The following is a 26,108-nucleotide window of genomic DNA, read 5'->3' as shown; positions in this document are numbered from 1 at the left end:
GATGGTATCCCGCCAGGCTCCTCTGTCCATGGGATTCTCCAGGCAAGAATACTGGAGTGAGTCACCATGCCCTTCTCCCACTGGTTTTGTATTTGAACTTAATTCCCATTGTTTCAAGTATCCTTCAAATTTTTAAATTTATAAAAATGTCAAGATGGAAATCTACTGCTAAGTACGAAAGATATATATTTGACTTCAGCAGTGCTCTGGAACTAACATTACCAAAACTCATTAGGAAAAATACAGGCTTATATACAACAATAAAACTTAAGAGCAACTCAAGAGTTGGCTCTCAGGGATATGACCATTACTTGTTTGTTTGTCTGTGTTCTTCTCCTGAAGTACCTTTCTACAAAATGAAAGCAATAATAAATATAAAGAGGAAACCTATAACCACATTACATTTATTTTATTTTTTTTCATGTGTAATAGACTGCTTTATTCTTGTTAAAGGTTCCCCAAAGTACTGAATTTTTTTTTTAACTTTATTTTACTTTACAATACTGTATTGGTTTTGCCATACATTGACATGAACCCACCACGGGTGTACATGCGATCCCAAACATGAACCCCCTCACACCTCCCTCCCCACATCATCCCTATGGGTCATCCCTGTGCACCAGCCCCAAGCATGCTGTATCCTGCATCGGACATAGACTAGTGATTCGATTCTTACATGATAGTATACATGTTTCAATGCCGTTCTCCCAAATCATCCCACCCTCTCCCTCTCCCTCTGAGTCCAAAAGTCCGCTATACACATCTGTGTCTTTTTTGCTGTCTTGCATACAGGGTCATCACTGCCATCTTTCTAAATTCCATATATATGTGTTAGTATACTGTATTGGTGTTTTTCTTTCTGGCTTACTTCACTCTGTATAATCGGCTCTAGTTTCATCCATCTCATCAGAACTGATTCAAATGTATTCTTTTTAACGGCTGTGTAATACTCCATTGTGTATATGTACCACAGCTTTCTTATCCATTCATCTGCTGATGGACATCTAGGTTGTTTCCATGTCCTGGCTATTATAAACAGTGCTGCGATGAACATTGGGGTACACGTGTCTCTTTCAATTCTGGTTTCCTTGGTGTGTATGCCCAGCAGTGGGATTGCTGGGTCATATGGCAGCTCTATTTGCAATTTTTAAGGAATCTCCACACTGTTTTCCATAGTGGTTGTACTAGTTTGCATTCCCACCAACAGTGTAGGAGGGTTCCCTTTCTCCACACCCTCTCCAGCATTTATTGCTTGCAGATTTTTGGATTGCAGACATTCTGACTGGTGTGAAGTGGTACCTCATTGTGGTTTTGATTTGCATTTCTCTAATAATGAGTGATGTTGAGCATCTTTTCATGTGTTTGTTAGCCATCTGTATGTCTTCTTTGGAGAAATGTCTATTTAGTTCTTTGGCCCATTTTTTGATTGGGTTGTTTATTTTTCTGGAATTGAGCTGCAGGAGTTGCTTGTATATTTTTGAGATTAGTTGTTTGTCAGTTGTTTCATTTGCTATTATTTTCTCCCATTCAGAAGGCTGTCTTTTCACCTTGCTTATATTTTCCTTTGTTGTGCAGAAGCTTTTAATTTTAATTAGATCCCATTTGTTTATTTTTGCTTTTATTTCCAGAATTCTGGGAGGTGGATCATAGAGGATCCTGCTGTGATTTATGTCGGAGAGTGTTTTGCCTATGTTCTCCTCTAGGAGTTTTATAGTTTCTGGTCTTACATTTAGATCTTTAATCCATTTTGAGTTTATTTTCGTGTGCAGGGTTAGAAAGTGATCTAGTTTCATTCTTTTACAAGTGGTTGACCAGTTTTCCCAGCACCACTTGTTAAAGAGATTGTCTTTACTCTGTTGTATATTCTTGCCTCCTTTACCACATTACATTTAAATTCCAATATTTACTTATCATGGATCTGCCTCACAAAGGAATATTAAGGTAGAGAAGTGCTCATTAAAACTCCTAATTCCAAATATGGCTGGGAGTCTTTATTTGCCAGTTGGACTGACTCAAAATCTAAATATGCCTGTGAATCCCCATGTTTCCATGTAACCCAACCTCTGCCACCTAAATAGATGCCTTCTATCCAGTTTGGATCACAAAATTGCTGGCTCCTTATTCAAAAGACGACATGCTTACATGTTAATAAATGCAAATCTAAGGCCAGATATATATTCACTTGGCCTATAATCTCTGAAATGTAACTACAAAACTCCTTATTTATTTAGTTTAATAAAAAACAAAATGCATGCTTCATAGATAATAAGTTCATCTACTAAAAGAAATCAGTCCATCCTAAAGAAGATCAGTCCTGGGTATTCACTGGAAGGACTGATGTTGAGGCTGAAACTCCAATATTTTGGCCACCTCATGCGAAGAGTTGACTCACTGGAAAAGACCCTGATGCTGGGAGGGATTGGGGGCAGGAGGAGAAGGGGACGACAGAGGATGAGATGGCTGGATGGCATCACCGACCCGATGACATGAGTTTGAGTGAACTCCAGGAGTTGGTGATGGACAGGGAGGCTTGGCGTGCTGCGATTCATGGGGTCGCAAAGAGTCGGACACAACTGAGCGACTGAACTGAACTGAACTGAACTGAACTAAAAGAAAACTCACAAGATAGTCACTATCTAAATTCATTACTTGTTTGATCTATAAGCACAGAAAAGAAGATTTAACTTCCTCTTGCCTTGATTCATCTATGTTAGCTCCTGAATGGATATGATGGGGTATGGAGGAGGTCATTTTCTAGTCTTGTTTCCATAATAACTAGAGTTCTTCCCCCTGAACAATAGAGCAACAGTCATGTTTTATAAAAACACCAGTTCTGAGAATATCAGCTGAAGAATCAAGTATAACTTTAGCCACTGTTATCTCTCCACAAGCTCCCCTCAGAGATGAGAACCTAGTTGATTTTTCTATTGCATTACCTTGTTTCTAAACTGTTAATAGATGGCTCAATGAATATTTGGCACTCAGTAAAAAAAAAAAAAAACTTATTATTTCTTTAGCTCATAAATACCTGAAAATAAAATCTTGTACAGTAAAATTGATGACTCACAATTTAGGTGTTTTGAACAAAAGTCCTCAACATTAAAAATTTATAGGACATGGATCATTTCGTGTTAAAAATTTCTGCCACAGTGAACATATAATATTAAATGCATTTATTATCTAGTGTTCACCCCAGATTTGGGGGGGGGGTGAATATTGATGGGTTAAAAAAATAATGTCAGATTAAAGACTTTAATCATCTAGATTTTTATTTCAAAACACTATTTCCTAATTTCCAGGAGAATTAAGACTGTATAGATACTGAAAATTAATCAGTTCTGATATGACTTTAAAATCAACTAGATAACAAGCTATTGTGTCCCACTATCTCTCCCATGATACGTATGGCAACCTGTTCATGAATAGTTAATGGCTGCTCAAAATAAAAGTCAAGCTTAGTCTTCTTACCTGGCACCCTCTTTGCCCAGTTGATCATGTGTACCAGCTCCCTGTCTGCAAGGCCGGTCAGCAAGCCCATCATTGAAGCCTCACTGAAAGGTCTGGTAGGGTCATACTCAGAATAGATTATGGGGGGCTCAGCCTCCAGCAAGGCACTGATCATCTGGTCAGCCGTCAGGGACAACACCGGGCTGTTCTTCTTAGTGTGTTTAATCATGATCGGGCTTGGCCAAAGGTTGGTAGCTCTCATGTCTCCGGAGGGCACCGCTTCGTTCCTGCCCTCCCCATCATCTCTCTGGCGCTTGTGCTTCAACATTCTCCCTCCTCTTCGGTCTTTCCGTATCCCTGAGAACACACACACAAAAATAGCTTATTCTTTTGCTCATATAAACTTTCACATGAAAACCATTTTTAATGCTAACAGCCCTTTATTTTATTTTAGGAAATAGTTTGGGACACAGTTGTGCTTCTAAGTGTTTAACAACCAGCTGTCCACGAGAGGGGAAAAAAAGGCTTTGATTTGTAGCATTCACCAATTTCCATGGTGTAATGACTCCCACCATGGCAAATTTCAAGCTTCCTGTCTGAGATCAAGCAGTGTACAAAACTCCTACAAATTTAACAATAGGCTTTTGTGAGCCAGTGCAAGTTGCTCTTACATACTGTTGCAGGATGTGTGTGTGTGTGTGTGTGTGTGTGTATGTGTAACAGATGCTATAAAAAAGACAACATATTAATTAGCTACTCTTGAAATATGCCATATCAAAGATTGCTCCTGCTATGAATATTCTTTCAATAGCAAATTTAAAAAGCATCTTTAGAAAGTATTTAATAAGTGTCCTTATTACCCAAGTAGACCTCTTAATGGGAGACACTAAAAAGGAATCATTTATCCAAAATGTATCTGACAGTCTCTAGCCTCCACAGATGTTGAGTCAATCTATTATTACTACTAAGCTGTACCTCATCACCTGAGTAATCGACTCAAGGGCCTCAACTTGTTGACTAGGTTCTAAGATGTCACAAATGTCTTTCTATTTTCCTAATATTAAAGTTTTAAAAGAGTTGAAAATAGTCTTCCCTCAAAGATTTACCAGCTGTGGTTCCCCCTAACTAATTAAAGGAGCAGAGAGACTCCAGCTTTTTTGGCAGAGATTCTTTGAGGCTTGGTTCAGCATCTTAACCTAGAAAACACCAGGCTGTAGTACCAAAATGCATCAGCAGAAACAAATATTTTAAAGGAAAAAAATGAACACAAGGGGCCATATTTTCAAAAACTCTTAATCTCTCCAAAATAGAACAGAAAGCAACAACTCTTAGATTTGTATAAAAGAAATAATTATTTTGGTAAAAATCTAATTATTTTTAATATTAAAGACATGAGAAGGAAAATTCTTTGTAACAGATCACCTGTCCTCTGATTCCAAAACAAATGAATAACTGATGTCAGAATTTTGCTCTGTTTTGTTCTATCAAGGAGTTTGGACAAATGTTCACTGGTGGGTTTTTATGCATAGCTTTTATTCTTGTAGATCTAGATTAGATATGTTACATGATATTAAAAATATAATGATGCCACAGACCCTTCCTTATTTGTTCAGTATCAAAATAAGCATTTCTCAGAACTCCTGGAATGAGTAACAATCATAAAGATTATTATCACTATCATACACTGAGCACTCACCATGTGCTTAAACACTTTAAATACACTTTACATGCATGCATTTTACAACTAATTTAGTCCTCACAATAACCTTGTAAGGTAAATGCCAGAAAATTGCTCCTTTAGAAAGATTCATGACCTGGTCCAAGACCATTCTCTATTAAGTATGATCCAAGATCCAAGCTTCTAAATGAAGCTTGTGTTTTTTCCCCAGTTACCAGAGTTTCAAAATTGTATCCCACACAGTTGACAAATTTAAGGACATCTACAAGTAAAATGGGCTTCCCTGGTGGTTCAGCAGTAAAGAATCCACCTGCCAATGCAGGAGACACAGGTTCTGTCTCTGGATCAGGAAGATCCCCTGGTGAAGGAAATGGCAACCCACTCCAGTATTCTTGCTTGGGAAATCCCATGGACAGAGGAGCCTGGCGGGCTACAGTCCATGGGGTTGCAAAAGAGTCAGACATCACCTAGTGACTAAACAAACCAAACAAAAAAGAAATAAAACAGGTCAAGTGAGAGTAACCATTGCATTTGGCCAGTTGCTGTCCTTGGTCAATTCTTTTCATCACTAGATGTGCTAATGTGAGTATAATATCTGAATTAAGGAAGCGAAACACACCCTACTCTCAGCTCATCAGAGCATACCTGGACTATCACACGCAGTGCTGGATGCTGCAGAGACAAGCAAAACAAACCCATTCAGACTAACGAGGATGGGGAGGAGATGTGAAATCAGGTCACACGGAGAACCACTGAGGAACTAAGAGCGGTTAGCCAAAGAGAAAAAAAAGACAGAGGAAACATGAGTGTCACCTTCACATGGGCTCTACCTTATAAAATGGCATTGTGGTCTGAATGTCTGTGACCCCCCGCCCCCAAATCCATATGTTGCCATCTAATCCCCAGTGTGATGGTTTTCACACTTTGAATACCATCCCAAAGGTATGAGCCTTTGGGAGGTCATTAGATCATGAGGGTAGAGCCTTTACGAATGGGATTAGTGCCCTTATATACAGAGGCCAGGGTGCCATTTGCTCTCTCCACTCTGTAAGGGTATGAGAAGACAGCTGTCTACAAGCCAGAAAGCAGGCACTCATCAGACACCAGATCTCCTGGTAAGCTTGGAGTTCTCGAGCTCCAAAACTGTGAGAAATGTCTGCTGCTTAAGCCATAAAGTCTGTGATATTTCTATTCTGGCACCCTAAACAGACCAGGAGCTGACTGTGGCTCAGATCATGAACTCCTTATTACCAAATTCAGACTTAAATTGAAGAAAGTAGGGGAAACCGCTAGACCAGTCAGGTATGACCTATATCAAATCCCTTATGATTATACAGTAGAAGTGAGAAATAGATTTAAGGGCCTAGATCTGATAGATAGAGTGCCTGATGAACTATGGAATGAGGTTTGTGACACTGTACAGGAGACAGGGCTCAAGACCATACTCGTGGAAAAGAAATGCAAAAAAGGAAAATGGCTGTCTGGAGAAGCCTTACAAACAGCTGTGAAAAGAAGAGAAGTGAAAAGCAAAGGAAAAAAGGAAAGATATAAGCATCTGAATGCAGAGATCCAAAGAATTGCAAGAAGAGATACGAAAGCCTTCTTCAGCGATCAATGCAAAGAAATAGAGGAAAACAACAGAATGGGAAAGACTAGAGATCTCTTCAAGAAAAGTAGAGATATCAAGGGAACATTTCATGCAAAGATGGGCTCGATAAAGGACAGAAATGGTATGGACCTAACAGAAGCAGAAGAAATTAAGAAGAGATGGCAAGAATACACAGAAGAACTGTACAAAAAGGATCTGCACGACCCAGATAATCATGATGGTGTGATCACTCATCTAGAGCCAGACATCCTGGAATGTGAAGTCAAGTGGGCCTTAGAAAGCATCACTACGAACAACGCTAGTGGAGGTGATGGAATTCCAGTTGAGCTATTTCAAATCCTGAAAGATGATGCTGTGAAAGTGCTGCACTCAATATGCCAGCACATTTGGAAAACTCAGCAGTGGCCACAGGACTGGAAAAGGTCAGTTTTCATTCCAATCCCAAAGAAAGGCAATGCCAAAGAATGCTCAAACTACCGCACAATTACACTCATCTCACACGCTAGTAAGTACTGCTCAAAATTCTCCAAGCTAGGCTTCAGCAATACATCAACAGTGAACTTCCTGATGTTCAAGCTGGTTTTAGAAAAGGCAGAGGAACCAGAGATCAAATTGTAAACATCCACTGGATCATCAAAAAAGCAAGAGAGTTCCAGAAAAACATCTATTTCTGCTTTCTTGACTATGCCAAAGCCTTTGACTGTGTGGATCACAATAAACTATGGAAAATTCTGAAAGAGATGGGAATACCAGACCACCTGACCTGCCTCTTGAGAAATCTGTATGCAGGTCAGGAAGCAACAGTTAGAACTTGACATGGAACAACAGACTGGTTCCAAATAGGAAAAGGAGTATATCAAGGCTGTATACTGTCACCCTGTTTATTTAACTTATATGCAGAGTACATCATAAGAAACACTGGACTGGAAGAAGCACAAGCTGGAATCAACATTTCTGGGAGAAATATCAATCACCTCAGATATGCAGATGACAGCACCCTTATGGCAGAAAGTGAAGAGGAACTAAAAAGCCTCTTGATGAAAGTGAAAGAGGAGAGTGAAAAAGTTGGCTTAAAGCTCAACATTCAGAAAACGAAGATTATGGCATCTGGTCCCATCACTTCATGGGAAATAGATGGGGAAACAGTGGAAACAGTGTCAGACTTTATTTTCTGGGCTCCAAAATCACTGCAGATGGTGACTGCAGCCATGAAATTAAAAGATGCTTACTCCTTGGAAAAAAGGTTATGACCAACCTAGATAGTATATTCAAAAGCAGAGATATTACTTTGCTGACTAAGGTCCGTCTAGTCAAGGCTATGGTTTTTCCAGTAGTCATGTATGGATGTGAGAGTTGGACTGTGAAGAAGGCTGAGCGCCGAAGAATTGATGCTTTTGAACTGTGGTGTTGGAGAAGACTCTTGAGAGTCCCTTGGACTGCAAGGAGATCCAATCAGTCCATTCTGAAGGAGATCAGCCCTGGGTGTTCTTTGGAAGAAATGATGCTAAAGCTGAAACTCCAGTACTTTGGCCACCTCATGGGAAGAGTTGACTCATTGGAAAAGACTTTGATGCTGGAAGGGATTGAGGGTAGGCGGAGAAGGCGACGACAGAGGATGAGATGGCTGGATGGCATCACGGAGTCGATGGATGCGAGTCTGAGTGAACTCCAGGAGATGGTGATGGACAGGGAGGCCTGGCGTGCTGCGATTCATGGGGTTGCAAAGAGTAGGACACGACTGAGTGACTGAACTGAACTGAACTGAACTGAAACCGACTAAGAGAGATGGGTTCAACTTGCTCTTTATGAATCCAAAGAGTAAAATAGAAGAAATATGTGGAAATCATGAGAAGCCAGAGCTCACTACAAAGACTCAACGCTGACAACAAAGATGGAATCTGCTACCACAGGGAAGGATGTGCTGGGTCACTGAAGGTTTCCAAGAAAAGGCTAGACAAAGACTTTACAGGGGTGTTACCAAAGGCATTCAGTTACCCAGTATTTGTACTAGGTGACTTTCAATGTACTTTTTCTCCTGAGAGTGTAGGACTCCATGATCTCCCTGTTAGAATGTAAGACCAGTGGCCTTGGATGAAAAACAGGAAAGGAAGATCAAAAGCAAAGAATTCCTAGGGATTCATATTTCTCAGAAATTTTGAGGTCAGACTTTTGAGAGGATGATGCTGATTGTAATTTACCTACTTTGGGTGGCAACTAGGGTGAAAAAAATGCTTTGTTCTTCAATATTAGGCAGTATATGTGTATAACTCAAATACTCTTTGACTCCCTCTCTATAATTTTAAAAAGAGAGAGAGAGAATGTAAACAGATGTAAACAATATAATCTTTTAATATCAGGTCTACATGGAAAGATAAAGGCAAGTGATCTGAACAAAGAAGAAATAATTAAAGGTGATTTTGTTCACCCTAAGACAAAACAAAGTTACCTAAGTAATCAAGTTATGACTAGACACACGCATTTTACTTTTTAAAAATGAAGTTGATGCTTTCTGTTATCGTTGCAATTTATCTTTATTTTAAAATATTTCCAAGATAAAGACCAGTAGACACAAGGTAAATTAAGCAAAACAAAACACAGTATTGTCCCCACTTTAAAAGGTCCCAGCAGTCATACTACAGACAAATCTGTTTTCTAGAATAATTTTAAACTCAATTCAGGTTCTAAAAGTGACAGTTATTAAAAACTGCTTATCAAAATATTCATTTTGTGAACATTTGTTCAATATGCCAGCAAATTTGGAAAACTCAGCAGTGGCCACAGGACTGGAAAAGGTCAGGTTTCATTCCAATCTCAAAGAAAGGCAATGCCAAAGAAAGCTCAAACTATCGCACAATTGCACTCATCTCACACACTAGTAAAGTAATGCTCAAAATTCTCCAAGCCAGGCTTCAGCAATACATGAACTGTGAAATTCCAGATGTTCAAGCTGGTTTTAGAAAAGGCAGAGGAACCAGAGATCAAATTGTCAACATCCACTGGATCACCAAAAAAGCAAGAAAGCTCTACAAAAACATCCATTTCTGCTTTATTGACTGTGCCAAAGCCTTTGACTGTGTGGATCACAATAAACTATGGAAAATTCTGAAAGAGATGGGAATACCAGACCACCTGACCTGCCTCTTGAGAAACCTATATGCAGGCCAGGAAGCAACAGTTAGAACTGGACATGGAACAACAGACTGGTTTCAAATAGGGAAAGGAGTACGTCAAGGCTGTATATTGTCAACCCGCTTATTTAACTTATACGCAGAGTACATCATGAGAAACGCTGGACTGGAAGAAGCACAAGCTGGAATCAAGATTGCCAGGAAAAATATCAATCACCTCAGATATGCAGATGACAGCACCCTTATGGCAGAAAGTGAAGAGGAACTAAAAAGCCTCTTGATGAAAGTGAAAGAGGAGAGTGAAAAAGTTGGCTTAAAGCTCAACATTCAGAAAACGAAGATTATGGCATCTGGCCCCATCACTTCATGGGAAATATAGATGGGGAAACAGTGGAAACAGTGTCAGACTTTATTTTTCTGGGCTCCAAAATCACTGCAGATGGTGACTGCAGCCATGAAATTAAAAGTCGCTTGCTTCTTGGAAGAAAAGTTATGACCAACCTAGATAGTATATTCAAAAGCAGAGACATTCAAAGGTCCATCTAGTCAAGGCTATGGTTTTTCCTGTGGTCATGTATGGATGTGAGACTTGGACTGTGAAGAAAGCTGAGCACTGAAGAATTGATGCTTTTGAACCGTGGTGTTGGAGAAGACTCTTGAGAGTCCCTTGGACTGCAAGGAGATCCAACCAGTCCATTCTGAAGGAGATCAGCCCTGGGTGTTCTTTGGAAGGAACGATGCTAAAGCTGAAACCCCAGTACTTTGGCTACCTCATGTGAAGAGTTGACTCATTGGAAAAGACTCTGATGCTGGGAGGGATTGGGGGCAGGAGGAGAAGGGGATGACAGTGGATGAGATGGCTGGATGTCATCACCGACTTGATGAACATGAGTTTGAGTGAACTCCGGGAGTTGGTGATGGACAGGGAGGCCTGGCGTGCTGTGATTCATGGGGTCGCAGAGTTGGACACGACTAGTGACTGAACTGAACTGAACTGAACAATGTATATTCACAGATGATGTGATGCTAAACAAAGACAAATTATGTTATCCTCCATGATGTTTTTGGCTTGGAGGGAGAAAGACATGAATGAAAAGTTCTGTTATTCGTGGAATGAGTGAATGAACTGCCCAAAACACAATGGAAGAGAGGAAGTGAAGCTAAGAATAGGAGACAAAGAAGGTATCTTTAGGGGACAATGTTACATTTGGGCCAATACATGAGATTTCCTTTCTTGGAGAAGTTTAGAAGTACGCTCTTCAGATGGTTTAGGTATAGCACTATCACAGCAGTGAGCTGAACCACCACACTTCTTTGAGTCTCAAATCTTTGATTCACATTGTTGAACACAAGTCAAAAATGACCACAGACTTGGAATGCAGAACAATTAAACACAACTGGAGAGGTGGAAATGAGAGCTGAATATTTATAAAATTATCAAAGAGTCAAATATGGTAAGGTAGATTCAGTTAGCATTGACAAATATTTTCTTAAATCTACCCTTAGATGCTCTATATTTTTCAAATGCCAAAGGCTCTATAAGATGTACAAACAGAGCAAAATTAGGAAGCTGTACATATTGTGTGCCTGACTACAAAGATAGGATCCCAGGGCACAACTCAAAGAGGAAAGCAACCATATGTACTTGGAAGCAATAATTGTCATCTTAGCTGTGACATGCCAGTGATAATAATGCATATTTACAGTAGTTCAAAAAATTTCAAACTGGAATTGAGTGCAAAAGGTGAAAAAATGGACAAATTTCCAGTTCTATTTTAACCTAGGTTAAATGAGAACTGCAGATCACAATCAATAATTACAACCTGTGTCACTATGGAATATACGTCCAGTTCCTAGTTAAGCACAGTGACAGGGCAGATGAGTGGCACGCATAACTGAAATCCAAATAAAGTTAAAAAACTCGTTCTATGTTCCCTACCAAGGGTTTTCCCAGACAACATAGATTAATAAGTATTTTACTTAAGCTCATTTTCCTTTGTCTAAATTATTTCAACCATTTTGGTATTTTAACAAATGTTCATAAAGCAGAGAGAAAAAAAAAAAACCAACTAGCTTAGATCATGCAAATATTAAACAAACTCCTTAACAGATGAGATGTTTATTTGTAACAGACAGCACTTTGGCTTGTAGCATCATATAAGCAGATGTATTCAGCACCCCAAAATGTCATTTCCCAGAATGACTGAGCAAAATATTTAGCAGTGCAATACAGACGTCATGTAACAGATTTGCTAGTGGACAAACATTATTAGATCTCAAGTTGTGTCATTGATTAGACAAGAGTTATATCACAGAAAATTTCTTTACATTCCTTTAAAAATTTTTTTAACTTGCAAAATTCAAGGATTACCTTCAGGCTTGAGATACAAACTCTCTCATCCAGCAAGCCCACTATACATATGAAATGCCACCACTTTGAATTGCATGCCCTTGGGTTAAGCCTTTCTTTAATATCTTTGTTGCATTGTTGTTAAGGATTTCAAAGTCAAGTATAACACTTTCACTTAGCAGTACTTAATGTGAATTTGAGTGATTCTAATCCACAAGGAAGCATTAATTGAAGAGAATTTATTAAACTAACAAGCACAGATCATTGGAATGAAAATGAAAGGGAGAGAGATGACGCCCAGGGCACTCTCTAAGATCCCTAAGGAATTTAAGACTGCCTGGGCTTGGGGAAGTTCATGGTTAGGCAGTATAGGGGTGAAGTCTGGCAGGGAGAAAGTGTCTGAAGACATATTCACTGCTTAAACGATTACACCCTGGTCCTAAAATAAAAATGTCTGTCCTAATGTGTCCAACTAGGAGTTTCGAAAGGCTTACTTCTAATACTTTAGAGTTGACTCAATCATCCTTTTTCTCTCATTCTTTAAACTCTTTGGCTTGGCCATTATATCTTAGAAAAATGAAAGCTATCTGAATATTCATTACTTAATTGAATTTATTAGGTCATTTGCTTCTAATGCATTCTGCTTTTTAAATTTTCTTTTCCTGAAATGATCTCTTTTCTCCTTAATACCTTCTGCCTCTACAAAAAGCTACTATAACTTCAATAAAGCTATTTCTCCCATTTCCCAAGACTACTTTAATGTATTATTAAATATTTCAAGCATTTGCATAATCACCTTTCTTTTGTTTCTCAATAATTCCACATTATTTATGAGGTATTAAAAAGCCAGACGGAGAAACACGCTAAAAGCTTTCTAACTCAACATGTTGAAGAAAACAGAAGTGGTGATTAGTTAAGAATTAAATAACAATAATAACTAATGAAACTTCAGCCAGAGAAACTCCCCTGCATCAATTTGAATGCTTTCCTTTCAAATACCAGAAATGAAGCCTGTAAAGTAGGCACTGTTAGAGTCCCCACTTAACAGAAGAAAGACATTTACAGTAACTTTCATGCCCCAAAGTCATACCAAGGGCATCACAGAGATTTCAACCCAGGTGAATTATGCAATTACAGATTATTATTATCATAGCCTCTAAGTGTATCATTGATATATCACCATCAATGATACACTTCAGTTCGGTTCAGTCACTTAGTCATGTCCGACTCTTTGTGATCCCATGGACTGCAACAGACCAGGCTTCCCCGTCAATCACCAACTCCCATGAACAGTATGAAAAGGCAAAAAGATGATACACATAGAGGCTAGGGATTACCTAGATCATTTAAAGCTACTTAATAATCTTTCTCTTCCTCTTTTAGTATCCAGCATATCACCCCTACCTGTATTTCCTCACATATCTAACAATGGGGAGAGATATCAGAAGAGACCAACGCCCAGGCACTCCCTTGGTTTCCACTGCTCAACTGTGGGACTTAGAAAGATGCACGCCAACAATGGGAGCAGCCCACTTTGCCTCCATTGACTGTCTGAGCTGGACGGTGACTTCTGTTACTCCCCTTCTCTCTGTCTTCACTGCCACCACCCTAGCTCACACCTTTCTCCCTTTTTGCCTAAATTGATGCTGCAGCTTCTAAACTGTCTCCTTGCCTACCTTCAATCTCCCTTCCAATCAAATCAACTGTCAGTTAATTAATCTCCCTTACGCACATACTATATCCTCTTATTGTCCATCGAAAGCTCTCAAAACCTCAAGAGTGGTTTAACTGTTCTCTGAAAACTCTCGGCAATTCTAAGCAGGTATCAGAGGAGTGTGGTTGGGCTTCTGGTGTCCCATTCCCCCCATGTGTGTAAAGCAGTTGCTTATATACATGTATGTATGTGTGTGTATGTGTATATATATATATATATATATATATATATATATATATGAGAAATAACTTATTTTTAAAAGAGTTTACCGGTTGCATTTAAATTTAAAAAGCCACTAACCTATGGAATAAAACCAAACATTACACTGACTCATGTATTTCCACAAATAATCCTAAAGTGCTTTTCCAAGCTCTCTTTACAAATCCCCTCCACAAACTTTTATTTTTTTTTAATGAAATAGGGTTGGGCCGTGCCACTTTTATAATACTTTCCAATATCACCACCATGAGCAATTTCTACTCCTCTTACATTGGCCACCAAATCCCAAGTAAAAGCTCATTTCCTCCATAGTCAATCTTGGACCCCACCCCAGCCTACTGGCTCTAGCTCCTTCCTTCTTATAGCTTTTCTTTCCTTTGTCATTCACTGGATAAGCATCATGTTTTAATTCTGTGTTTGATTACACCTGAGTTCCCCCTCCCTGGCTATGGCTTTGAATTTCTTTCTAGGTAGGAAGCTGGAGCAGCAGCAGGACTCATCTCATTTATTTCCCTTTCTCATGAAACACTGCCCCACACTGCCTGATATCTAAGGTTTAAAACATATATGACATGTTTCATATATCATATCCATTTTTTAAGATACTTCTTTAGGGAGGCAATGAGGTTAGAGCTGAAAAGCAAAGTAGATAAATCTACTGTTACAGTTGGAAACATTATTACGGTAATGATGTTACTTAATAACTGATTAAGTAAGCAGAAAACCGATATGAATGGAATTGACCTCAAAAATACTATCAATCAACTTGATCTAATAGATATTTATAGAAGACTCCACCAAATAACAAATGAATACACATTATTCTCAAGCTCCAGTGGCATATTCACCAGGGCAGACCATATTCTGGGCCATAAAAAGTTCCTTAATTGTTATACCTTTACCAACTAGAGTATGGAGTTTATGTGTAGCTCCTTTTACCTTTAAATGTTATAACAACTGTGAAACCACTATTAGACATATTGGAATTAATGAAGTAAATGAATGGCACATGGTGAGAGCCAGGTTTCACACTGTTGGAGTAAGAAATGGAAGGTAAGAGAAGTTTAGAACGATTCATGCTACAATTGATTAGAGTTGGAGGCATCAGTGTGTATTCAATGGTAAACTTAATAGATACAGATGTTAAGCTGTATAAAAAAAATAAATAAAATATTTATAAATAGGTGTATACACATGGGCTGGTATAACAACATGTATCTCCATACACTGTCAGCTTAGAGGCTCTAGAAATAACAATATTCCCAGGAACAGCAAGCAAGCTGAAGAATTGATGCTTTTGAACCGTGGTGTTGGAGAAGACTCTTGAGAGTCCCTTGGACTGCAAGGAGATCCAACCAGTCCATTCTGAAGGAGATCAGCCCTGGGATTTCTTTGGAAGGAATGATGCTAAAGCTGAAACTCCAGTACTTTGGCCACCTCATGCGAAGAGTTGACTCCTTGGAAAAGACTCTGATGCTGGGAGGGATTGGGGGCAGGAGGAGAAGGGGACGACAGAGGATGAGATGGCTGGATGGCATCACGGACTCGATGGACGTGAGTCTGAGTGAACTCCGGGAGTTGGTGATGGACAGGGAGGCCTGGCGTGCTGCGATTCATGGGGTCGCAAAGAGTCGGACACGACTGAGCGACTGAACTGAACTGAACAGCAAGTACATCTATTGCCCAGATCTTGGTTCCGAATAAGAGAACCATGTATCCATGGAAAAATGGCTTATTCTAGGTCTGGAGCAGGAAATATACAAAATGAATCTGAGCCATCTTGTAGTGACAGAAAAGGAAGAACTTGCTCAAAAAAAAAAATTGCAAAATGATGTATATGTCAAAAGAATACTTCTTTTAACTCATAAACTTCCCAGTACCAAGGCTGGAACAATGTGAGAAGCAAAATAAATGAGTTGGATTACACCCCAAAACATAAACATCCATGAATCTACAACTAACATAAACACATGATTGGATAAATAAATTAATGAAGAACAGGTGACTCCATTAATGATAGTGCTCTCTTTTTAAGTTGTATCTTTAAAGCATAACTCACATTCTTTAAGTATGAGCTGCAGATAAGGACTTTCTTCCAAAGTAAAATGTATGGAAAAGGCGACGAAAATAATAATCTTACAGTATAGAAACCCGACAAATCCTGCCTCAAGGCAGATGATCAGTGTCAACATTAACCGCGATAACCCGTACTGATTGTGTGTGCCCTTGAAATGATGTGCTGGCGGTGGCATTTTACATCTGTGGTCTCCCTCCCCCAAAACTCATTAACCCCAGTCTAACCATGAGAAAAACATCAGACAAATCCAAATTGAGAGATATTCCACAAGCTATCTGACCAGTGATCCTCAAAAGGGGCAGGGTAATCAAAAACAAAGTCTCAGAAACTGTCACAACCAAGGACAGCCTAAGAAAGCATGAATACTAAATACAATATATCTTAAGGGGATCCCAGAACAGATGAAAAGTATTAGGTAATAACTTAGGAAATCTGAATAATTACAGACTTCAGTTAATGATAAAATATCAATATTGTTTCATTCATGGTGATAAAAGTACTATACAATAACACCAGACCTTAATCAAAGAGGAAACTCAGTGTGGAGCCTCTGCGCACTCCTTGTGCCATCTCTGCAGTCATTCTGTAAATTTAAAACTGATCTAAAGTGAAAAGTTTAGTTTTTAAAAGTCAAATGCAAAACCCTGAGCAAGAACAGTTTTTATATCATATGAAATTTAATTTTATACTTCCCCTTGATTGTCTGGAATAACTAGTCACTGCCATTCAGATTGCTATGTTGAAGGAGGACAGCTGTGTCATCTTACCCAAGAGGCTTGAGTCAAAGTATAATTCTACATTCATGAGAGCACTGTGGACGGAGAAGACCATGGAGTTGATCAATAGGAAATTTTAAGGCTGTCAGATACACTGGCCTACAAAGATTATATCTTGGCTGTTTAAAAAGTTTTCAGGATGCAGAATAAGCTTTGTAATTGGGCACATAAATTTAACACTGTTGTAGTTTTTTATCTGTTTCTAAAATATACATAGGGCTTCCCCAGGTGGCTCAGATGGTAAACAGTCTGCCTGCAATGCAGGAGGCCCAGGATCAATCCTTGGGTTAGGAAGATGCCCTGGAGAAGGGAAGGGCAACCCACTCCAGTATTCTTGCCTGGAGAATTCCATGGACAGAGAAGCCTGGCAGGCTATAGTCCATGAGGTCGCAGAGAATCGTACACAACTGAGCCACTACACTTTCACTTTATATATATATATATACATATAAATATATGTGTGTATATATATATATATATGTATGTGTGTATGTATATATATATATATATATGGAGAGAGAGAGAGAGAGAGAGAGAGAGAGACATGAGAGAGAGGGATTGAGTTAGTTATGTTCAGTGTTAGCACAAGTTAAAATTTTAAGAGTCTCCTGTTAAAGACATATAACCATCACAACAAAGTAGGAAAGATGACTGAATTACAAACCACATGAAGGCAGAGACTGTGTCTGTCTTGTTTACCATTAGACATAATTATCTACTAGGCTTCAATAGACGTGTTGGTGGAACACATAAATGAGTCTTGGCATGACCTAGAATCACATTGAATATGTTAAAAGCACAAGTTTGATATGTTAAAACATCTTGGCCACCATCAGTTGTTGCAATTTTATTATCGCAGTCTTTAAAATAGCTCTTTCTAGTAAGGCAACTTACTTTCTATAATCAATTTCAGCAACAAAAGTCTCAGATAAATTGCTAAATAAAAGAAGTACGTAGGGATCAGTCTAAGCTCATGACTTGATTCCTCTGTCTCCTTCCCACATTTTTTTTTTTCATTATCTTATATAACTTTGGGATAACTCTGTTAGTAGTGGAGACAGGTTTATGTACATGACTCAGACAAGACTGGATAATTAGTTCAGTTTTCCTTGAAAGTAGTGAATTCCAACTTTTCCACCATACTACCGTCACCACCACAGTTAACACCAATTGTCCCAAGTGCTGTGCACCAACTCATTTTGTCCTTCTCTTCCAGACCAGGGGCCTATCAACTTCTCAACAAACTGCAGTACTCAGGAGGAATCACAGTATCCCATGGCACTGTCTGCCAGCACCCAAATTCAAATAAACTGGCAAGTTCTACTAAAAGTAGGCTCCTTTGGGGTGATTAACTATCGTGAGTCAATTTCCTTGATGATTACACCTGTGTACAGATGAGCAGTGTTTCCTCCTGTGGGTGCAAAGAGCATATCCCACCCCCGCCTTTCCTTCTAAACTAGGACTCCACTTGTACCTGTTCTAATTATTTCATTTGCATAAGAGTAATCAGAGCCCACCATGGTGGTTAATCATGCTACCCCATCCCTGTCTTCACCCTTCTTCCCAGATCCCATAGAGCGAGCTTCTTCTCTGCTATGACAGTAAGGACTTAGCAGTGATGGAAGGGAGCAGCTGCAGCTCTACGATGGAAGAAAACTTAATTAATATGCTGTCAGCCCTGCCTGGTCATGCCTGCTCCATTGCAGAGCGTGTGCCCAGAAGTTTACAACAACACACGTTTCTGCCCTGTTGAGCTGGAGCTGTCTGCCTGAAAAGTACTTCACAAACACCAACTGCAGAAGTACACAGTGATTCTCCCCTGCAATTACCATGTATTTACATTTACAATCTGGAAAACAAAACCCATACATGCTATTGTTTTTACAAGGAATCCTCCTGCAAAGCAAGTGGGGAGAGAGTATGTCTTCCTCTTCACCAAATCATCTTGGAAAACCATAACTGGCTTTGACAATACTTGACAACTTATCAAATTTACTTTGATGAAATTGAACTTAAAAATGGATTGCATTTTTCCTGCTCTGACGTGCTGTAGAATTGGTTTCAAAATGTCCCTTTTGGACTCTGAAGCGACCAGAGAGGTAGCCCTCATATAGGAATTGCACTGTTTTGGGATTTTCCCAAAGGTCTAGGTAGGGAATGCCAAGAAAGGGAAATCAATCAAGGTTGCCATATCTTTTGCTGCATGTCAAATCATGCTGCCTTACCCCAGCCACAAAACCAAGTGTATGAAGCAAGTCCCAATCACATGTGTTCTTGATGACATCCGTTTTGACTTAAAAGTATAATGTTCACCCATAAAACTACTGTGTATTTTAATAAAAATGCAGCTAATAAAACATTGTTTCTAGAGAGACAGATGTGGCAGGCTGTTCTATAAGAATCTGATTTATTAATAACAAAATTTATGGGGTGAGGAGAAAAGCAATACATATTTTTCTTGCCTGGCTTCATTTCCGTGTAATATCTTAGTGATGAGTCTCCTGCTGGCAGGCATTCTGCAGCCAAGAGGAATAAAGAAGACAGCAAGGTTTAGCCTGTGAAGCTCTTTGCTTTTCTCCCATTTCTTAGCAGGGCTGCTACTCAGACCTGCAGTTTTCCTTCTTCAACTTGTAAAAAGAAACAATTTGTCTCCCCACCTCCCCCATAGGTCTCCTCTGTCTCATGCCGATCTGTGCAGAGCTGGGTACAAGTAGAGTTCCCGTTGTCTTTAATTTGGTCGTGGAGAAGTCTTTCCAGCCTCGCTTGAGTCACCACCACCCAGTTACATTCTCTTGGACAAGAAGTGCTTGCCAGTGGGACAGTCATCTTACAACAATCCTACGATTGGATCAACATACTAGTTCACCCTCACTGGTGATTTCACAAACCCTCCAGTGGCTGCGTGTCATATTTCCTGAGGCTAAAAAGGGTCTATTCCTTTCTATAAACTCATTTGTGAACTCTATCACCTTAAATATATTGGAAATCTTTGATACACCCAACAGCCCAGAGCTGGGCAAATCAGGGGCTCAATAAATATATTGTTATCTCTTCTTGCTATTCTTTGGAACTCTGCATTCAAATGGGTATTTCTTTCCTTTCCTCTGCCTTTTGCTTCTCTCCTTTTCTCGGCTATTTTAAGGCCTCCTCAGACAATCATTTTGCCTTTTTGTATTTCTTTTTCTTGGGATGGTCTCAATCACTGCCTCCTGTACAATGTCATGAACCTCCATCCATAGTTCATCAGGCACTCTATCAGATCTAATCCGTTGAATCTATTTGTCACTTCCACTGTATAATCATAAGGAATTTGACTTAGGTCATACCTGAATGGTCCCTACTTTCTTCAATTTAAGTCTGAATTTGGCAATAAGGAGTTCATGATCTGAGCCATAGCTCAGCTCCTGGTCTTGTTTTTGCCGACTGTATAGAGTTTCTCCATCTTTGGCTGCAAAGAATATAATCAATCTGATTTCAGTATTGACCATCTGGTAATATCCATGTGTAGAGTCTACTATTGTGTTGTTGAAAGGGTATTTGCTATGACCAATGCATTCTTTTGGCAAAACTCTGTTAGCCTTTGCCCTGCTTCATCTGTACTCCAAGGCCAAATTTGCCTGTTACTCCAGGTATCTCTTGACTTTCTACTTTTGCATTCCAGTCCCTTATAATGAAAAGGACCTCTTTTGGGGGTATTAGTTCTAGGAGGTCTTTTAGGTCTTCATAGAACTGTTCAACTTCAGCTTCTTCAGCATTGCTGGTTGGGCATGGACTGGTGATGCCTTAGGAAGCATCACTACGAACAAAGCTAGTGGAGGTGATGGAATTCCAGTTCAGTTGAGCTGTTTCAAATCCTAAAATATGATGCTGTGAAAGTGCTGAACTCAATATGTCAGCAAATTTGGAAAACTCAGCAGTGGCCTGAGTTTCCAGGGCTGGAAAACATAAGTTTTCATTCCAATTCCAAAGAAAGGATGCCAAAGAATGATCAAACCACCTCACAAAGTGAGCTCAAAATTGAGCTAGCAAAGTGATGCTCAAAATTCTCCAAGCCAGGCTTCAATAGTACATGAACTGTAAACTTCCAGATGTTCAAGCTGGATTTAGAAAAGGTAGAGGAACCAGAGATCAAATTGCCAACATCCATTGGATCATGGAAAAAGCAAGAGAGTTCCAGAAAAACATCTATTTCTGCTTTATTGACTACACCAAAGCATTTGACTGTGTGGATAACAACAAACTGTGGAAAATTCTGAAAGAGATGGGAATACCAGACAAACTGACCTGCCTCTTGAGAAATCTGTATGCAGATCAGGAAGCAACAGTTAGAACTAGACATGGAACAACAGACTGGTTCCAAAATGGGAAAGGAGTACATCAAGGCTGTAGATTGTCACCCTGCTTATTTCACTTACATGCAGAGTACATCATGAGAAATGCCAGAATGGATGAAGCACAAGCTGGAATCAAGTGTGCTGGAAGAAATATCAATAACTCAGATATGCAGATGATACCACCCTTATGGCAGAAAGTGAAGATGAACTAAAGAGCCTCTTGATGAGAGTGAAAGAGAAGAGTGAAAAAATTAGCATAAAACTCAACATTCATCGCTTCACGGCAAATAGATGGGGAAACAATGGAAACAGTGAGCAGACTTAATTTTCTTGTGCTCCAAAATCACTGCAGATGATGACAGCAGCCATGAAATTAAAAGACGCTTGCTCCTTGGAAGGAAAGTTATGACCAATCTAGACAGCATATTAAAAAGCAGAGACATTACTTTGCCAACAAAGGTCCATATAGTCAAAGCTATGGTTTTTCCAGTAGTCATGTGTGGATGTTAGAGTTGGACTATAAAGAAGGCTGAGCACCAAAGAATTGATGCTTTTGAACTGTGGTGTTGGAGAAGATGCTTGAGAGTCCCTTGGACTGCAAGGAAATCCAACCAGTCTATCCTAAAGGAAATCAGTCATGAATATTCATTGGAAAGGTTGATGCTGAAGCTGAAACGCCAATACTTTGGCCATCTGATTCGAAGAACTGACTCATTTGAAAAGACTCTGATGCTGGGAACAATTGAAGGTGGGAGGAGAAGGGGAGGACAGAGGATGAGATGGTTGGATGGCATCACCGACTCAATGGACATGAGTCAGAGTAAACTCCAGGAGTTGGTGATAGACAGGGAGGCCTGGTGTGCTGCAGTCCACGGGGTTGCAAAGAGTCAGACTCGACTGAGTGACTGAACTGAATGATGAATGTATTACTTAACCTGGTAGCTAACAGATAGCACTGGGGGTCCTTTCCTAAAATGTTGATCTGAACAAGTACTAATGTTAGAGGAGGAGACAACAGAATTATCAGCAGCCTTAAGGATCACAAAATTCTACCATTGCATTAATAGAGAGCTCAGCAAAAGGACACGAACTGGAACAAATTCCAGGAGATAGTGAAGGACAGAGGAGCTTGGTGTCCTGCAGTCTATGAAGTCATAAGGAATCGGACACAACTTAGTGACTGAATAATAGCAAAAGGAAATATTTATTTCTTTTCACTGATATAACAGGAGCAATTCTTTCTCACCATACTTAAGCCAAAGGAGGTGCTTATTGCCCAAAGCCAGAAGTCTCTCTCTCTCTGAAACATGCCACGAGTTGAAAGCTCCTTAATGATAAGGACTGTACCTAGTTCTTAGTACTTCCCACCAGACTTAACTCTGTGCCTTGTAAATAAACTAGCTTTCCTAGGTAATGATCAATGAATGTCTCATGTACTGACCTGAACCAGAGCGTTTCAAAGAAGACAACATTCCACTGAGGGTAGAAGCATCATTCTGGGTCAGCTCTCCTCCACAGAATCTCCATTTTCCTTTTTTAAGACTGTATTTCAGTATTAGCAACTCCTTATGCAATCCACACTCCAGTACTCTTGCCTGGAAAATCCCATGGGCCGAGGAGCAGAGTCGGACACGACTGAGTGATTTCGCTTTCACTTTTCACTTTCATGCATTGGAGAAGGAAATGGCAACCCACTCCAGTGTTCTTGCCTGGAGAATCCCAGGGATCGGCGAGCCTGGTCGGCTGCCGTCTATGGGGTCGCACAGAGTCAGACAAGACTGAAGTGACAGCAGCAGCAGCAGCATTCAATCCAAACAAAGTAACAAATTTATTTTACTGTGATTTATTCCTGAATATCAAATACTTTGCTCCATTTGAATTCTATTATTTACTCTCACAAGCTCTTATCCACTTTTCAGGGAAAAAAATTAATGCCTCTCGATGCAGGAAGTGTGTTCACATCTGTTTGCTTCACCAAATATCAACTGTATCCTTTGCTTTCAATTGCCAGAGCTGAAATTCTATTGAAAATATCTTAAGCAAGCTTGTTTATCAACTATCAAATGCTAAATATATGCTTCTCCAGAATATTTGTCCTTCAGTGGGAAGATACTTAGCAACCGGGCATAACTATTGGTTTCCTACATAACCTAGATTTTCACAGCTGGGAATGGAAGAAGAGAGAGAAAGAGAATGCAAAAACTCAGTTAGAATGCAAAAACTTGTATCAGTAGTTGGGATAGTAGAAGAAATTCCAAAATAAGCTGGCCAGAAGACTCTTAAACCCAGATAAGATACATGTGCAAACTTAAAAAAAATCTGTACAAAGAGCTGAAGACTTGGATAATTCATCAAGCATGCTTAACAGAACCATCATAAATCTAACTTGCAGAATGAGGTCCATTTCGTCATGTGATTCTCTGAAGTCCTGATACTTTGTGAAGACAGTTAGGTGGTTCCCTGGCCTTGTCTATATTTGCACTTGTATCATTTCTAAGCATCAGTCCTTTTGCCCATGGTTAGCGCAAATTAAAAGCTTTTATAAAGGATAAAGGGTTGAGCATCAGAATGAAGATTGTAGTCCAAATGGAAAAAAAAAAAAACCCTACTGCTGCAAAATCAGAGAAAAGTTCTTAGGCACTATTTGTAGCTCAAGATACTATAGGTAATCGGGATATATTTCAAAGGAAGATATATATATAGGTGGAAAATTAACAGATTTCCAAGCTTTCTTAGTAAGGAAAGGGCTTCTCCAGAAGCATATTGTCCCTTTTGGAGGGAACACAGGGGGACTTCTGCCCTTTCTCATGAAGGGTAGTGCCACACAGACAATCAAATTCATCAAATTCTTTGATTCTTGACAACTGATAAGTGTATACTTCTTTCAAGCTTACTCTACTTTTGGAAATGGTTATAGTATATGTGAATATATTTTTATTGCAATTCCAGAATTTTCAGTAAACAATCTGAAGTTATCCTGTTTAAGCTGGCAGGGCTTTGATTCAGTTAAGAAAGAAGTTATCAAAATTGAACACATGGACTTTTAGGTCTATCATGGGAATATCTCAGTGGCTAGGTCCTCCAGTCTTCCAGAAAAGGCTTACATAATCATTAAGTTCCCTGAAAGGAACTAAGGAAAGCTATGACAAAGTTAGATGGGGTATTAAAAAGTAGAGGCATCACTTAGTGGACAGAGGTATGTATAGTCAAAGCAATGGTTTTCCCCGTAGTCATGTACGGATGTGAGAGCTGGACCATAAAGAAGGCTTCAGTCTGAAGAATTGATGCTTTAGAATTGTGGTGCTGGAGGAGATCAAATCAGTCAATCCTAAAGGAAATCAGTCCTGAATATTCATGGGAAGGATTGATGCTGAAGTTGAAGTTCCAATACTTTGGCCACGTGATGCAAAGAACCGACTCATTGGAAAAGACCTTGACTCTGGGAAAGATTAAAGACGGGAGGAGAAGGGGGCAACAGAGGATGAGGATAGCTGGATAACATCACCAATTCAATGGACATGAGTTTGAGCAAACTCCAGGAGACAGTGAAGGAAAAACAACAACAAACCATTAAGGTAGTGATGACTGCCTGTATGGTCTGACTAGAGAAAAAGTAGAAGAAATTGTTTCACGTCAGGTGATAGACATGCTTCATAACTTGAATAACAGATATTTTTAAAACTAAAAAGAATATTTATTTGAGATTTAATCATATGGGATATTCCATCTAACACTTTCTTAACAGCTGATACCAAGGATTTAGCTGATAGATGAAAGGGAGTGTTCAGTTCAGTTCAGTCGTTTGGTCATGTCCGACTCTTTGCGACCCCATGAATCGCAGCACGCCAGGCCTCCATGTCCATCACCAACTCCTGGAGTTCACTCAGATTCACATCCATCGAGTCAGTGATGCCATCCAGCCATCTCATCCTCTGTTGTCCCCTTCTCCTCCTGCCCCCAATCCCTCCCAGCATCAGAGTCTTTTCCAATGAGTTAACTCTTTGCATGAGGTGGCCCAAGTACTGGAGTTTCAGCTTTAGCATCATTCCTTCCAAAGAAATCCCAGGGCTGATCTCCTTCAGAATGGACTGGTTGGATCTCCTTGCAGTCCAAGGGACTCTCAAAAGTTTTCTCCAACACCACAGTTCAAAAGCATCAATTCTTTGGCTCTCAGCCTTCTTCACAGTCCAACTCTCACATCCATACATGACCACTGGAAAAAACATAACCTTGACTAAACGGACCTTAGTCGGCAGGGTAATGTCTCTGCTTTTGAATATGCTATCTAGGTTGGTCATAATTTTTCTTCCAATGAGTAAGCATCTTTTAATTTCATGGCTGCAGTCACCATCTGCAGTGATTTTGGAGCCCCCAAAAATAAAGTCTGACACTGTTTCCACTATTTCCCCATCTATTTCCCATGAAGTGATGGGACCAGATGCCATCATCTTCATTTTCTGAATGTTGAGCTTTAAGCCAACTTTTTCACTCTCCTCTTTCACTTTCATCAAGAGCCTTTTTAGTTCCTCTTCACTTTCTGCCATAAGGGTGCTGTCATCTGCATATCTGAGGTGATTGATATTTCTCCCCACAATCTTGATTCCAGCCTGTGTTTCTTCCAGTCCAGCATTTCTCATGATGTACTCTGCAGAGAAGTTAAATAAGCAGGGTGACAATATACAGCCTTGACGTACTCCTTTTCCTATTTGGAACCAGTCTGTTGTTCCATGTCCAGTTCTAACCGTTGCCTCCTGACCTGCATACAGATTTCTCAAG

General features: G+C 39.6%; 1 protein-coding gene across 3 annotated transcripts in view; it reads right to left on the bottom strand.

The window, feature by feature from the left end:
* Positions 1 to 26,108, bottom strand: part of ESR1 (estrogen receptor 1) — a 402,846-nt gene that overhangs the window by 153,266 nt on the left and 223,472 nt on the right. For all 3 annotated transcript variants that reach the window (XM_042253635.1, XM_027972563.3, XM_042253634.1), the window contains exon 5: positions 3,469 to 3,804. In XM_042253635.1, coding sequence (XP_042109569.1) covers positions 3,469 to 3,804 — 336 coding nt within the window. The remainder of the gene's footprint in view (positions 1 to 3,468; positions 3,805 to 26,108) is intronic.

The sequence above is a fragment of the Ovis aries genome, chromosome 8, assembly GCF_016772045.2.
Source record: "Ovis aries strain OAR_USU_Benz2616 breed Rambouillet chromosome 8, ARS-UI_Ramb_v3.0, whole genome shotgun sequence".
NCBI lineage: Eukaryota > Metazoa > Chordata > Mammalia > Artiodactyla > Bovidae > Ovis > Ovis aries.
Note: the sequence above shows the minus strand (reverse complement) of the source record. Positions and strands in the feature narration are given on the sequence as shown.